Source organism: Stegostoma tigrinum, unplaced genomic scaffold, assembly GCF_030684315.1.
Source record: "Stegostoma tigrinum isolate sSteTig4 unplaced genomic scaffold, sSteTig4.hap1 scaffold_58, whole genome shotgun sequence".
Lineage (NCBI taxonomy): Eukaryota > Metazoa > Chordata > Chondrichthyes > Orectolobiformes > Stegostomatidae > Stegostoma > Stegostoma tigrinum.
In genome coordinates this window covers 1,289,439-1,302,465 of record NW_026728516.1, presented here as the reverse complement: position 1 = coordinate 1,302,465, position 13,027 = coordinate 1,289,439, and the positions used below count along the sequence as shown (strand labels likewise).

At 39.3% G+C, this 13,027-nt stretch overlaps 1 protein-coding gene across 1 annotated transcript in view; it reads left to right on the top strand.

Moving 5' to 3' along the window:
• Nucleotides 1–13,027, top strand: part of LOC132208947 (ral guanine nucleotide dissociation stimulator-like 1) — a 49,256-nt gene that overhangs the window by 6,771 nt on the left and 29,458 nt on the right. Inside the window, exons 4-7 of the mRNA XM_059644213.1 lie at nt 2,183–2,245; nt 3,655–3,735; nt 6,073–6,150; nt 8,435–8,512. Of these exons, the coding sequence (XP_059500196.1) occupies nt 2,183–2,245; nt 3,655–3,735; nt 6,073–6,150; nt 8,435–8,512 (300 nt within the window). The remainder of the gene's footprint in view (nt 1–2,182; nt 2,246–3,654; nt 3,736–6,072; nt 6,151–8,434; nt 8,513–13,027) is intronic.

Here is a 13,027-nt window from a genome sequence, read left to right as displayed (position 1 = left end):
TTTTCAAATGACATCAGTGATGGTTTCTCTTGTCACCTCAGTTTTCATACATTAGTTTTTTTGCATATTGGGTGAGCATTGAACAGTTTATGTACTTCACAAATGGTGCTTTGGGGTAACTTATAAAAACTCAGTTCGGGGACAAAGCGATTCTCACCACTGCTGACCTTCAATTGATGTACCTCTGACATTAGAGGGATATCCCTGGGTAGGAAAAGTCTCCCAAATGTGCTATGGTTAAAAAATTGGAGAAAATCAGCAAATAACCAGAGATGATTAGATTTTTCTTCAAAGCACTAAGCTAATGAGCAGGCTTTCATGAACCCAATAGGTTGCAGAAATCGATCCAGCTGGACCTTTCAAAAGGGAATTTGGGTTTCTCTTTTTGCCTGTTGCCAAAATATTCTCTTTCTTTGCCCAAGTAAATAAATGTTCCAGCAGAATAATTCCAACCAGAAGCTTCTGAGTTTTTAAAAAAAGATGACCCATACTTGCCGTAGAATTTGAAACATCACAGCTCACGCATGTGTCTCACGTTATCTCTCAGAGGTGAGATAGTGGACAACGATTCTTCGCAGGTTATTACTTTCTTATTTGCTTTTGTGTTAGGCCGGTGGTCATCTTAGATGATGATATTCTTTTAAAGGTAAAGCGAAAATTTCGTAAAACCAAGGAATCTCAGCAAACTGTGGTTTGTTGAAATTTGAGGAGTTTGGTTCTCATTAAACTCTAAGGTAGCTGTGGTTAAGACAATCATCTGTTATATTTACTGTCTCCTCCTTTCACAGTGTAACTGTTTATGACTTTGGCTGCTTAGATCTCTAACTTGTCCATTGTCTTTTGGTGAAAGTCTCCATCTGCAGGGAGATTCTTGGAGTTTTTAAAAAGTCAACAACAAAGTGGCTTCCATGCCATTCAAAAGTTCAAACCCATTTTACCAATTGGTCAGATTTTGTGTTTAAGATTAGTGTTTGAGCCAACCATTTTAATTCGGCTAAAAGATCATCATAATTCAACGGATGTTTATAGCATCCGTTCACCTTACAGGCACCCTACATTTCAAAATTTTCCTTTATCCATGGTGAAAGGGAGAAACAGTCTGACGAGTTGCTACAGTTATTTTGGTGTTCTGTAATTAGATCCAGGGAATTCATCCCTTTTTACGTGTGCTTTTATACGTGAGAATTAACTTGAGTTCAAAATGGTTAGGATCGTATAGTATGAGTATAATTTAAAAAATCTGTTCCTGCCCAAGTTTTCCAAGTGTTGACGACCAGTCCATGACTTCTGAAGGAATGAATTTATGACTGACAGATTTGGTGATGTGACAAAGATGCGCTAAAAAATTAACCTTAGAGGACTTCGGAATACTGCAGAGAAATATAGGTTTAGCAAGTAGTCAACGATATGACAAATAGAGTTGTACATGGGTAAATTTGAAGTCCATTTTGGCAGAAAGAATAGCAGTTTTGTTTTTATTGAGGGAGATTGCATTGCTCTGAGATAGAGTGGAATCTGGGTATCCTCGTGCATGAATCACAAAATGATCATGTACAGACACATTAAGTAATTTGGAAAGCAATTAAATGTTTTCATTTTATCATGAGGGAATTTAAGCACAAAATTAGGGTTATCCAATATCTTGAATGATTTTCTTTGTATTTGTCAGTGTATTTCAAGGATGGAAGTAAATATATTAGACGCAGTTCAGAGCAGGTTTACCAGAATAACACCAAGACTAAGTGACTTGTCTTACAAGGAAAATTTGCACAGGCAAGGCTTGCATCAGTTGGTGTTTAGGGAAGGAAGAGGCAACGTGTTTGAAACAAAAAAAACCTGACGATTTGGACAGGGTAGACATGGAGACAATGTTTCCTCCTGTAGAAGAGACTAGAATGAAGGGCGAGTGTCTAAAGGGCAGTGGTTGTCAATTTAAAACAGTGATTTTTTAAAAAAACATTGAACCACATTGAATGCTTTACTCTTCTCTGTGGCAGGGGATGAGGCAGGTATGCTGTAAAGTGCCAAATTGGAGTTTCAATGCAAAGTATTAACAAACTTGGTAATCAAGGCTTCAAATGCCAAAATCCTGAACCTTCAGATGTTTTTCAGTGGCTGAATGCAAATTGTAGATTCAAGCTTGTTTAAAATCACTTAGTTTGTGCTGTCTGACCAATTGCAGATATGGAAGCTTTGGCACCTCAGAGGCAGAAGAGATTCCAGTAATCGATTCAGTGAGCACAAAGTAAGCTTTAGTCTAATGTGTGACTTAATTAAATTTCATCCAAAATACAACAATGTTAAAAAAACCTGCTGGCACTTCCTGTAAGATCTGTGGAGGGCCTTCCTCCCACAGCAATGCAGCAAACACTAGACAGCAGCAGTCACATGAACAAAGTTGTTTGATTGTATCAAAAATCTACACAGATTTTGTTTGTTTAAAAAGAAAATTTGTATCAACAGAAAAGATCCAAAAGTGTTCAGTGAAAAATTGCTCATCTATTCACTATTCAGATCTCCATTTGTCGCCAAACATTTAGATAGCTGAACTCTGAATTAAGGATACAACATGTTGAAGAATTGAGGTTCCTACCTCCTCCCCTCCCCGCAGTCTGCCTGTGCTGTCTTTCAAATCTCCTGTGAAGGTTTTGAAGAAAAACCTACTCCCAGTACATCTGGAGGGTGATCTATTTTATAAAAACTGTTGACCAAAGAATGAAATAGAGGCAGAGCTGCAATCTTTTCTTTGCTGTTATGAAGGTTGGTATTGCTGAGCTTACACAAAAGAGATTTGCAGGCCAATGTCCACTGTGGGAGTTGTGGAACTCTCATATTTGCAAGACAGACAGGCACAAGTGGCTTTCAGCTGGTGACTTACTTCATGCCCAGTGAGTCATGAAACCAGCTACTTTGCCCACCGCTGACAATACAGTATAATGGTGCAGAAGAGAATTCAGCTTTCCTCATGAACTCCCCTTCACTTTACCAAGAATGTCATGTCTCAGGCCAAGGCCAGTTGACTTGGGACATTCAGCCCTGTATGTCGAGACACTATCTGAAGTATTTCATCGGACAGTTGGTTGCCTTTCTATATTTGGGCCTGGAGCTCTTTGTTTAAGATATTATTCGACTTTGCAACAAATATAAAATGATGAAGAAATGGATCTGATACATCCGTCTCTCTCTCTCTCTCCTTCCCTCTCTCTCTCTCTCTCTCTCTTTCTTTACTGCCACACCCCAGTCTCACGGTCCTATCCTGCAAACTGCAGTCAAGGGCTTTGTGGAGACAAATCACCATATTCTGTAGTTGCGTCTAGACCTGTTGTTACAAAATTAGCTGTCAATGGCTCAAATTACGGACTCAATGTCTTTCAGGTGTATGACGATAATTTTATTGTGGATGTAGATGTTCGCTTAAATTTACTTGATAGCGCTTTTATGACCATTTGCAGAATACCTGACAGTGCAAACAACAAGGTAGATGGGAAACCATGCACTCTAAAATCTACCATGAAGGAATAAGTTTGAATACAACAAGCGGTTAAGGTTTTGCTTTATTCAGAGTACAAGGAATACAAAGGAAACTGCCGATGTGCGAACAATTACTGGCTGCAAGTGTTTGTTTAAAATGACATTCTTCACAACTAATTTCAGCAGCGGAAACAGTGATAACATTCCGAGCTGTGAGGAGCTTGCAAATCCAGTGCCTGCAGAGACAGTTACAGAGATCAGAAAGTAAGTATTGATCCAATGTGCGAGGAAATAATGCTTTAATCAGAATACAACTATGTGAAGGGCAGCTGCTGGAGGGCCACCATTTTCAGGAACATTATTTTGAGACTTTCTCCTGAAACTGAGCAGCATCTGTGGAGAGAAAGCAGAGTGGGCGCTTTGAGTTGAGGTTCCCCTGTTCAGAACTTTGCATCTCTGAAGAAGTGTCGCTTGGCTCAACTTGAACTCTGTTTTCTGTCTGCAGATGCTGCAAAACCTGTAGAGTTTCTCCAGAAACATCTGCTTTTCTTTCAGATTGTCTGCGTCCGTAGTTTTTTTTTTAGATTAAAGAAACAGTTGGCTGTTGTTCTAATATTTGCTCTGTTCTTAGTGTTGTAAAAAGAAATTTTAGATGGAAGCTTGTGGTTCATGCTGCAGGCCTTCTGCTGGATCTGAAACCTGGAGGCCTTGGCCGATTCCAGCGGTAACCAATACAGAGATTGCTGTCGGCGTTACTCACCAGTTGACGGTTTGGCTCAGTTTTGACAGCTGCTGGTCCAGAGAAAGGGATGGCAGATCAGCATCTTTCTCAGCCCAACTGTTAATGCTGATTGTCACTGAGGTTGTGTAGGTGGGCGCCATCAGGGAAATGAGGGAGGCAGTCCTTAGAAGTCAAGGAGAGTCCAGGTGTCAAAGAGAACTGGCCCATGTCACATAGCTTTGCAATGTATAGGTGGCAAACCCCCTCCCTGCCATTTTCCTAATCCTCCCGCCTCCCATTTAATTGCCAGTGAATGATTGGGCATGCATTACACACGATCTTTAATGGAATGTTTCTTTTCCAAACATTGGACTGTGCACTGCTGGTAAATACATTGAAAAATTTGACTCTCTAACTCTATTTCCAATGTTATTACATGCCCCACCTCCCCCCGTTGCCCAAAAAAGAAGACCGTGGTGTTTTGAAAACGTGTGAAAGTTGAAATTCCTTCTTTCTTGCAACTTCCCCAGCTTCTCTTCCAGACTCAACTCCTGTCACTTGCAAACCACCTTTTAATGCTTGGAGGTGAAAAACAAATCTCGATCTATTGTAGTTACATACATCAGAAATGTTGCCTGTTTAACAAACCCGGTTGATAAGCACTTGAAAACTTGGGAGAGCTTGTCATCTGACGAGTGGTTGAGGGTTTTGGTTCTGTTCAGGATGCAGTTTAGAAGGATGGGAGGGAATGTCATTGAAACTTTCAGAATACTGAGAGACCTGGAAGGATTGCACATGGAATGGAGAAGATGTTTCCACTAGTAGGAGAGATTAGGACATGCCGGCGCAGTCGCACAGTGAAGAGACCAACCTTTAGAACTAAGGTAAGAAAGAATTTCTTCAGTCAGGGAGTTGCTCATCTGTGGAAAACATTGCAGAAAGCCATCGAGGCCAAGTCATTCGGTCTATTTAAGATATATAGAGAGAAGGGTTCTTGATTAATAAGAGGATCAAGGGTACCAGAAGAAGGCTGGCAATTGGGCTTGAGAAACATCACAGTCAGAATTGAATGGCAACGCAGACTCAGCAGGTCGAATGAGCTAATTCTGCCCCGATATCTCATAGTCTTATGGATCCACACTAAATACTTCAATGTTCGTTTTGTGAGTAAGCCATTTCTGGGTGCAAGTGCTTGTTTACAATGTCTTTAATTTTTGCCTTATATATTCAGGAAGGCAAATGCAATGTTGGCATTTATTTTGAATGTAAAAACAGGGCTGTATCTCTGAGGCTTTGTAAGGCTCTGGTCAGGTCGTACTTGGAGAGCTGCGTGCAGATTTGTGTCCGAAATCTCAGGAAGGATGTACTGTCCCTGGAATGGGTTCAGAGGAGATTCACGACAGTTATCCCAGGAATGGAAAGCGAAACATATAGGGAACGTTTGAGGAATCCAGAACTATATTCATTGGAGTTTAGAAGGATGAGGGGTGATCTAATTGAAACTTTCAGAATACTGAATGGCCTGGACAGAGTGGATGTTGGGAAGATGCGTCCATTGATAGGAGAGACGAGGACCCGAGGGGACGGTCTTAGAATAAAGAGGAGACCTTTTCAATTGAAGATTTGGAGAAACATCTTCAGCCAGAGAGTGTTGAATCTATGAAATTCACTGCCACAGAAGGCTGTGGAGGCCAGGACATTTAAAACTGAGACAGATAGGTTCCTGTTTATCAAGGGGATCAAGGGCTATGGGGAGAAAGCAGGAGAATGATGTTGAGGAACTTATCACCCATGACTGAATGGCAGAACAGATTCAATGGGCTGAATGGCCTAATTTCTGCTCCTATGTCTGATGGTCTTATGGTCTTAATGAATTGCAGGTCCAAAACCTTTGACAGCCCAAACTCTGAGAAAGATGAAGAACCAAGTTCACCAAAAGCGACTGCAGAAATCTCAAAGTAAGTTTCATCCTTCTGTGCTTCATTCATAATACATAATATGAAAAGAAATTGCTGTGAATATAGTAGCTCCTGAAAGATTATGTCACCATTCGAGATGATAAAAATCACATTAAAGAAACAGCTTTACTCCCTCCGAGGCCATTGCCAGTAATTAAATCAATGACACATTTCAGCCTTTGATCTATAGAAAACATTCAAAAATGTTCAGTGAAAATTTGATTGGCCCTCAACATCCAGACCTTGGTGGTCTAACTTGCAACAATGCTAAACTGCGAAACCTCCCACCTCCCCTCAAATGCACCAGCCTACGTAACTGGAGTGACCTACATATTTTCTCTGAAAATTTGGAAAGCAAACCATCTAGTGTAGTCATTCGTCTGGACTTTGACCAATTGGGGACTTGAAATACAGAGCATTTTGGGATTCAGTATTTATTTTCAATGTTTATAAGTCAGTTGTAGATGCAGATCCTTTCCTTAATTTGTGCTTCATGAGCACTTGCAGCTGCAGATATTTTGGCCGTATAGATTGTCGGGTGGGTGGGAACCAAAGTTTGCCAGGCATCTGTGTAACCATGAGGAAGCAAGGTTGATCGGAAATAATTTTGATGTGTTTTAATTCTGCTTCATTTGGAATGCAGCAGTGTGAAAAAGGAATGATGGAGAATCATTGATTTCAAATTTTTTGTTGCAATGTAAGGAATGCCACTCCAGACTATAGCAATCACATTAAAGTGGCTGCTGGACTGCCTCCCTGGAAAATTTATAACAGAGACATTTGCCTTAAATGATAGCATCACCATTGAAGCATCCAAAACACTGAGATGGGAAATTGTTTTCAGATCAATATTGAGGTTATATTTCTGGACAATGTGGCTCTGGTAAAAAATATGAAAGAAATGGGTTAATCTCCTCTACCCCACCTCAGCACTTCTCTTTGTTCCTCTTTCCTGCTTCAGCTGCACCCTCCCTACAAACTTCCTCCAAGTTCATTGAAGTGTCCTCCAAACTTCCGTGACATTTGAATAAATATTCCCACAATTAAGAAGTGACCTGGTCCCCGTGTCCGAGCCTTGGTATTTCTCCCATACAATATTGCCATTGAATAGTTTGCGTTTTTAATTATCTAATCTGGCCATCTGCCATGTGCATCCATGAAGTCAGGCACTTTCCCAAGTCAGAGACCTGGAAATAATCCTGACCTTATTTTGTCCAAATCTTTAACTAAACTCAGAACTATTAAAGGAGCAGGAAAGAAAAATGAATAAAATTAATTTTTCAGCAAAACAGCCACTGGTGACTAATCTGACATTAAGCTTCAGTGAATTTGAGCAATGACAAATTCCTACATCAGGGCTCCGAATCAAACTTTGAGTTACAAGCTGTGCTTGTGAGGGTTGAATTGTCAATAGTCTGTGAAGAGCTTGAGTTTCTTTGTCAGAGATGAGGAAGTTAAACTTAAATCGTCTCTTTTGGGATATTTATTGTCTGTCCCAGTGCAGAGGTTCTTTATTTGACATCTTTACATCTCATCTACCCACTGGCTCCCCCTCACAGCCAAAAATCCCAATGTTGATAAGAGTGCCAAAAATTAAAATTGTGATCACATGCACAATTAAAATGATTTATTTGGTGTTTTGTGACCAGTTGCAGCTGTGAAAATGTTGACATGTCACACTGTGTAGTGGGTGGAATCCTAAGTTTGTCAGAAACTGAAAGAGTAATTGACAAGTAAATTTGATGTGACGTCAGATTAAACCTGTTGTACAGTATTTGGGATCTAATACTGTGAAAGGAAACTGTTGGGATTTGCTGTAAGATTATGTCAGGGTTGCTTCAGGAAGATACCCCAATTGGCAGTGCAGTGAGCACCAGTCCAGACAATAGCAATCACATGAAGCAACTGCTTGACTGCTTCTGCAATGTTTGGCTTATTTTGGGAGGTGAGATAATGTTGAATTAGCATAAGGCTTTCAAAGCTTTTCAGTGGTAGATTGAATTTTGCTTGTCTTTCAGTATTTAGTTCTTGCATAGCCCAGAAACAACTTTCAACAAGGGTGAAATACTGAAGAAATGGCTTTCTCTCCTTTTTGCCCTGCTCTGTCTCTTCCAAGCCCCACCCCAGCACTGCCTCAATATGAAGACCTGTGGGCATCCTGTGGAAGTCAAAACAATCCATCTCTCAAGACTGTGATTTTTTTGTGTTGAATTGGGTTGGATTTAATTCTGGACGAGTTTGCCTGTTCCAAATGACTTAATTTGTCCTCTTTGATCAATTGCAGTTTTGGAAATGTTGACAGTGCAAATGGTGAGGAAAATGGAAGTTGTGGTTCTTCAGGATCCAGCGAAATAATTGCTAAGTAAGTTTAACTGCATGCATGACAAAGTGAATCATTATTCAGAATATGACCAAGCGGTAGGAAATGGCTGGGGAGCTAGCAGTTTGTGCAATGTTGTACAGCCATCAAATGGTAATAGCCCAGAGACAATGATTTGATAATGTTTGTACCAGCTCTCAAAGAGGGACTTGCCGATGTTCAGTCCTAAATCCCTTTACTGTGTAACACTGCGAAACATCTCCTTTCGAAAATTGTAGCTCACTTTTGAAGACCCCATTTGAAGCTGCATCCACCACACTATTAGGTCGAGCTTTTCAGTTCCTAAATAGGCTATTTAATAAAAAATCCTTGTCACCATTGGTTCTTCTTGCTGATCATCTTAAATCAGTGTCCTTTTCTTCTTAAGCCTTCTGTCACAAGGAACCGATTGTTCTTATCCATTCTAACCAAATCCCTCATGATTTTGGACACTTTTAAAACCACTTTTTAGTCTTCTCCAAGAGCAGCCGGAGCTTCTTCAGCCTCTCCACAGGGCTGTCTAGTTTTCATCTCTGGTAATATTTTTTGTGAATGTTTTGTGCACCCTCTCAAATCCCTTCCTGAGGTGTGGTTGGTAAATACCAGAGTTGAGGGCAAATCAGGAGTATTTTTAAATAAACATTTGTCAGAACTTATTTGTTTTTCATACAATGCTCCAATTTTTAAAGTTCAGAATCCTGATGATATCTTCAACCTGCTCTACCACTTCCATAATTCGAGCGCACACATACACTATATATCGAATATCAGACATGGATCATTTAAGGAAGCACCATGTCATAAGATATTTATTTTGGCTCCAGAAGAGAGGAAGGAACAATCCAGAATAATTTTGATTTGGAGGAGGTCCAACTTCAAAAGGAGCAAGAAGGTGTTTGCTGCAAGTAAATTTGAACACAAGTTCAGGCATTTACTGACATGAAACAGCAGTCTGTCTTACAGCAGGAGGTTGTTTAGTGACAGTCTCAGAATGTTCCCACAAGCAGGAGAGAGTAGCAAATGGTACAAATGATGAGGATTATTGATGACCCCAATGTGTACAGAGTTAAATATAGGTACTTCAGAAGGGAAGTGTAGAAGGAAAGGAGACTGGCAAACATTTTCAGGTGCCTTGCAGCATTCAGTAATCTCTTGCTAAATGTGGATTTGCATGTGTAAGAGATTTAAAGTTCCCACAAAAAAATGTGCCATATTAATGCAGTCAGAATGATTTCACGGGCAATACACAACTGTTCTAATTTTCAAAATGGAAAAAGAGTTGTGGAAATCCCAGTGTGTGACATTCATTCTGCTTCCCCGACATTTACATTAGATTTTATTTTCTCGAAGATGAACTTCTAACTATTTTGAGCCCCCCCATTTCCTGCAGGAATCCTTGACAACATCCTGTGATGAACTTGTTTGTTTACGACAAGGCAAAGCAGTCCTTCGGTTCTCCTGTTTTGTGCCCCTATCCCCTTCCAATATCCCTGATCCCAAATGGTGGCACAAATCATGATTAAGCACCCCGCTAGTGGTTTGGGACAGAAGTGAATAAAACAGACTCACAAAACATCATGCAGAAGCCGGTGGCCACGTATTTCTGATTAATTTTTCGCAATAATGAAGTGATTTTGATCCAGTACAACACAAAGTTTAAAAAATGCGGTGAATGAGTTAGGATGACGACTAGACTTTGGTATTAAAGATAAACAGTGATGTTGACTTCCTTCCATACTTTTTATGTAGTTTGGAGCTTCCTGAAACAATGTTTGGGATGTATAAGTTACTGCATGCAGTGAATGGAAAATTGTTATTGTCATTGAAAAAAGTCTGTCAATTTCTGTCAGTCTGTGTTGGGCATAACAATCAAAGTTTGGAAGCTGAATGCAGTATGAGGAGCCTTTTTGCAAAACTGAAATGTTGGTCAAATGAATGTCTGTTTACAACTGAAATATGCAGGAGTACCGCAATTCTGTAATAGTGGGTGAAATGTTTTTCAAATGGCATTAGTGATGTCACCTCTTGTCACCTCAGTTTTTTTTAATACATTATTTTTCTAAATGTTGGTGAGTATTTAACAGTTTATGCAATTCACAAATTTTTTTTGGGGTAACTGATCAAAACTTAGTTCGGGGACAAAGCGATTCTCACCACTGCTGACCTTCTATTGATGTGCCTCTGACATTACAGGGACACTCCAGGGATGAAAAGTTTCACAAATGCGCTATGCTTATAAAATTTGAGAAGATCAGCAAATAACCAGCGGTGATTAGATTTTTCTTCAAAGCAGTAAGCTAATGAGCTGGCTTTCATGAACCCAGTGGATTGCAGAAATCGATCCAGCTGGACCTTTCAAAAGGGAATTTGGGTTTCTCTTTTTGCCTGTGGCCAAAATATTCTCTTTCTTTGCCCAAGTAAATAAATGTTCCAGCAGAATAATTCCACCAATAAGCTTTTGAGTTTTAAAGAAAAAGATGACCCATACTTGCCCTCGAATTTTAAACATGACAGCTCACTCATGTGTCTCACATTATCTCTCAGAGGTTCAATAGTGCATAAAGATTCTTTGCAGGTTATTACTTTCTTATTTGCTTTTGTGCTATGCCTGTAGTCATCTTTGATGATGGTATTCTTTTAAAGGTCAAGTGAAAAATTTGTAAAACCAAGGAATCTCAGCAAAATGTGGTTTGTTGAAATTTGAGGAGGTTGGTTCTCATTAAACTGTGAGATAGCTCTGGTTAAGACAATCATCTGTTATATTTACTAACTCCTCCTTTCACAGTGTAGCTGTTTATTACTTTGGCTGCTTAGATCTCTAAATTGTCCATTGTCTTTTGGTGAAAGTCTCCATCTGCAGGGAGATTCTTGGAGTTTTTAAAAAGTCGAGAACAAAATGGCTTCCATTCCATTCGAAAGTTCAAATCCATTTTACCAATTGGACAGATGTTGTGTTTAAGATTAGTGTTTGAGTCAACCATTTTAATTCGGCTAAAAGATCATCATAATTCAATGGATGCTAATAGTATCCATTCACCTTACACACATCCCACATTTCAGGATTTTCCTATATACGTAGTGAAAGGGAGAAACAGGCTGACTCAATGCTACAGTTATTTTGGTTTTCTGTAATTCGATCCAAGGAATTCATCCCTTTTTGCATGAGTGTTCTCATTTACTGAGGTGTTTATTTGAGACAGCGAATTAACTGGAGCTCAAAATTGTTTGGATCACATAATTTCAATATAATTTTAATAATCTGTTTCTGCCCAAGTTTTCCAAGTATTGACGAACAGTCGATGACTTACGAAGGAATGAATTTATGGCTGACAGATTTGCTGAAGAGACAAAGATGCATTAAAAAAATAACCTCAGAGAAGGTTGGAATACTGCAGAGAAAGAGAGGTTGAGCAAGTAGTCAAAGATCTGACAAAAGACAATAGTACATGGGTAAATTTGAAGTCCATTTTGGTAGGAAGAATAGCAGTTTTTATTATTGAAGGAGATTGCATAGCTCTGATTTAGAGTGGATTCTGGGTATCCTCATGCATGAATCACAAATTGCTTATGTACAGATACATTAAGTAATCAGGAAAGCAAATAAATGTTTTCATGTTATCATGAAGGAATTTAAGCACTAAAGTAGGGATCACTGGTGAGCCCATATCGTGAATGATATTCTTTGTATTGGTCAGTCTTTTTTAAGGACGGACGTAAATATATGAGAGGCAGTTCAGAGCAGGTTTATCAGAATAATAAAGAGACTAAGTGACTTGCCTCACAAGGAAAATTTGCATAGGCAAGTCTTGCATCAGTCGATGTTTAGGGAGGAAGGTACAATGTGATTGAAAGAAAAAAACCTGAGCATTTGTACAGGGTAGATATGGAGACAATGTTTCCTTTTACAGAAGAGCCTAGAATGAAGGGTGTCTAAAATTCAGTGGTTGTCAAATTAAAACAGTGATTTTTAAAAAATCTCAAAATGTGGATATTCTTTTAAGTTTTCTTCCTGTAATGATGGTAAAAGCAGAGCACTGGAATATTGTAAATGCAAAGATAAACAGATACTTGTTGAGAGAGAAGGGGTGAAAGGTCATTAGGAGAGGCAGGAATGTAGATTTGAAATTACGATCAGATGAGACAAAACCACATTGAATGTTTTACTCTTCTCTGTGGCAGGGGATGAGGCAGGTATGCTGTAAAATGCCAAATTGGAGTTTCAATGCAAAGTTTTAACAAACTTGGTAATCAAGGCTTCAAATGCCGAAACCCTGAACGTTCAGATGTTTTTCAGTGGCTGAATGCAAATTGCAGATTCAAGCTTGTTTAAAATCACTTAGTTTGTGCTGTCTGACCAATTGCAGATATGGAAGCTTTGACACCTCAGAGGCAGAAGAGATTCCAGTAATCGATTCAGTGAGCACAAAGTAAGCTTTAGTCTAATGTGTGACTTAATTAAGTTTCATCCAAAATACAACAATGTTAAAAAACCTGCTGGCACTTCCTGTAAGATCTGTG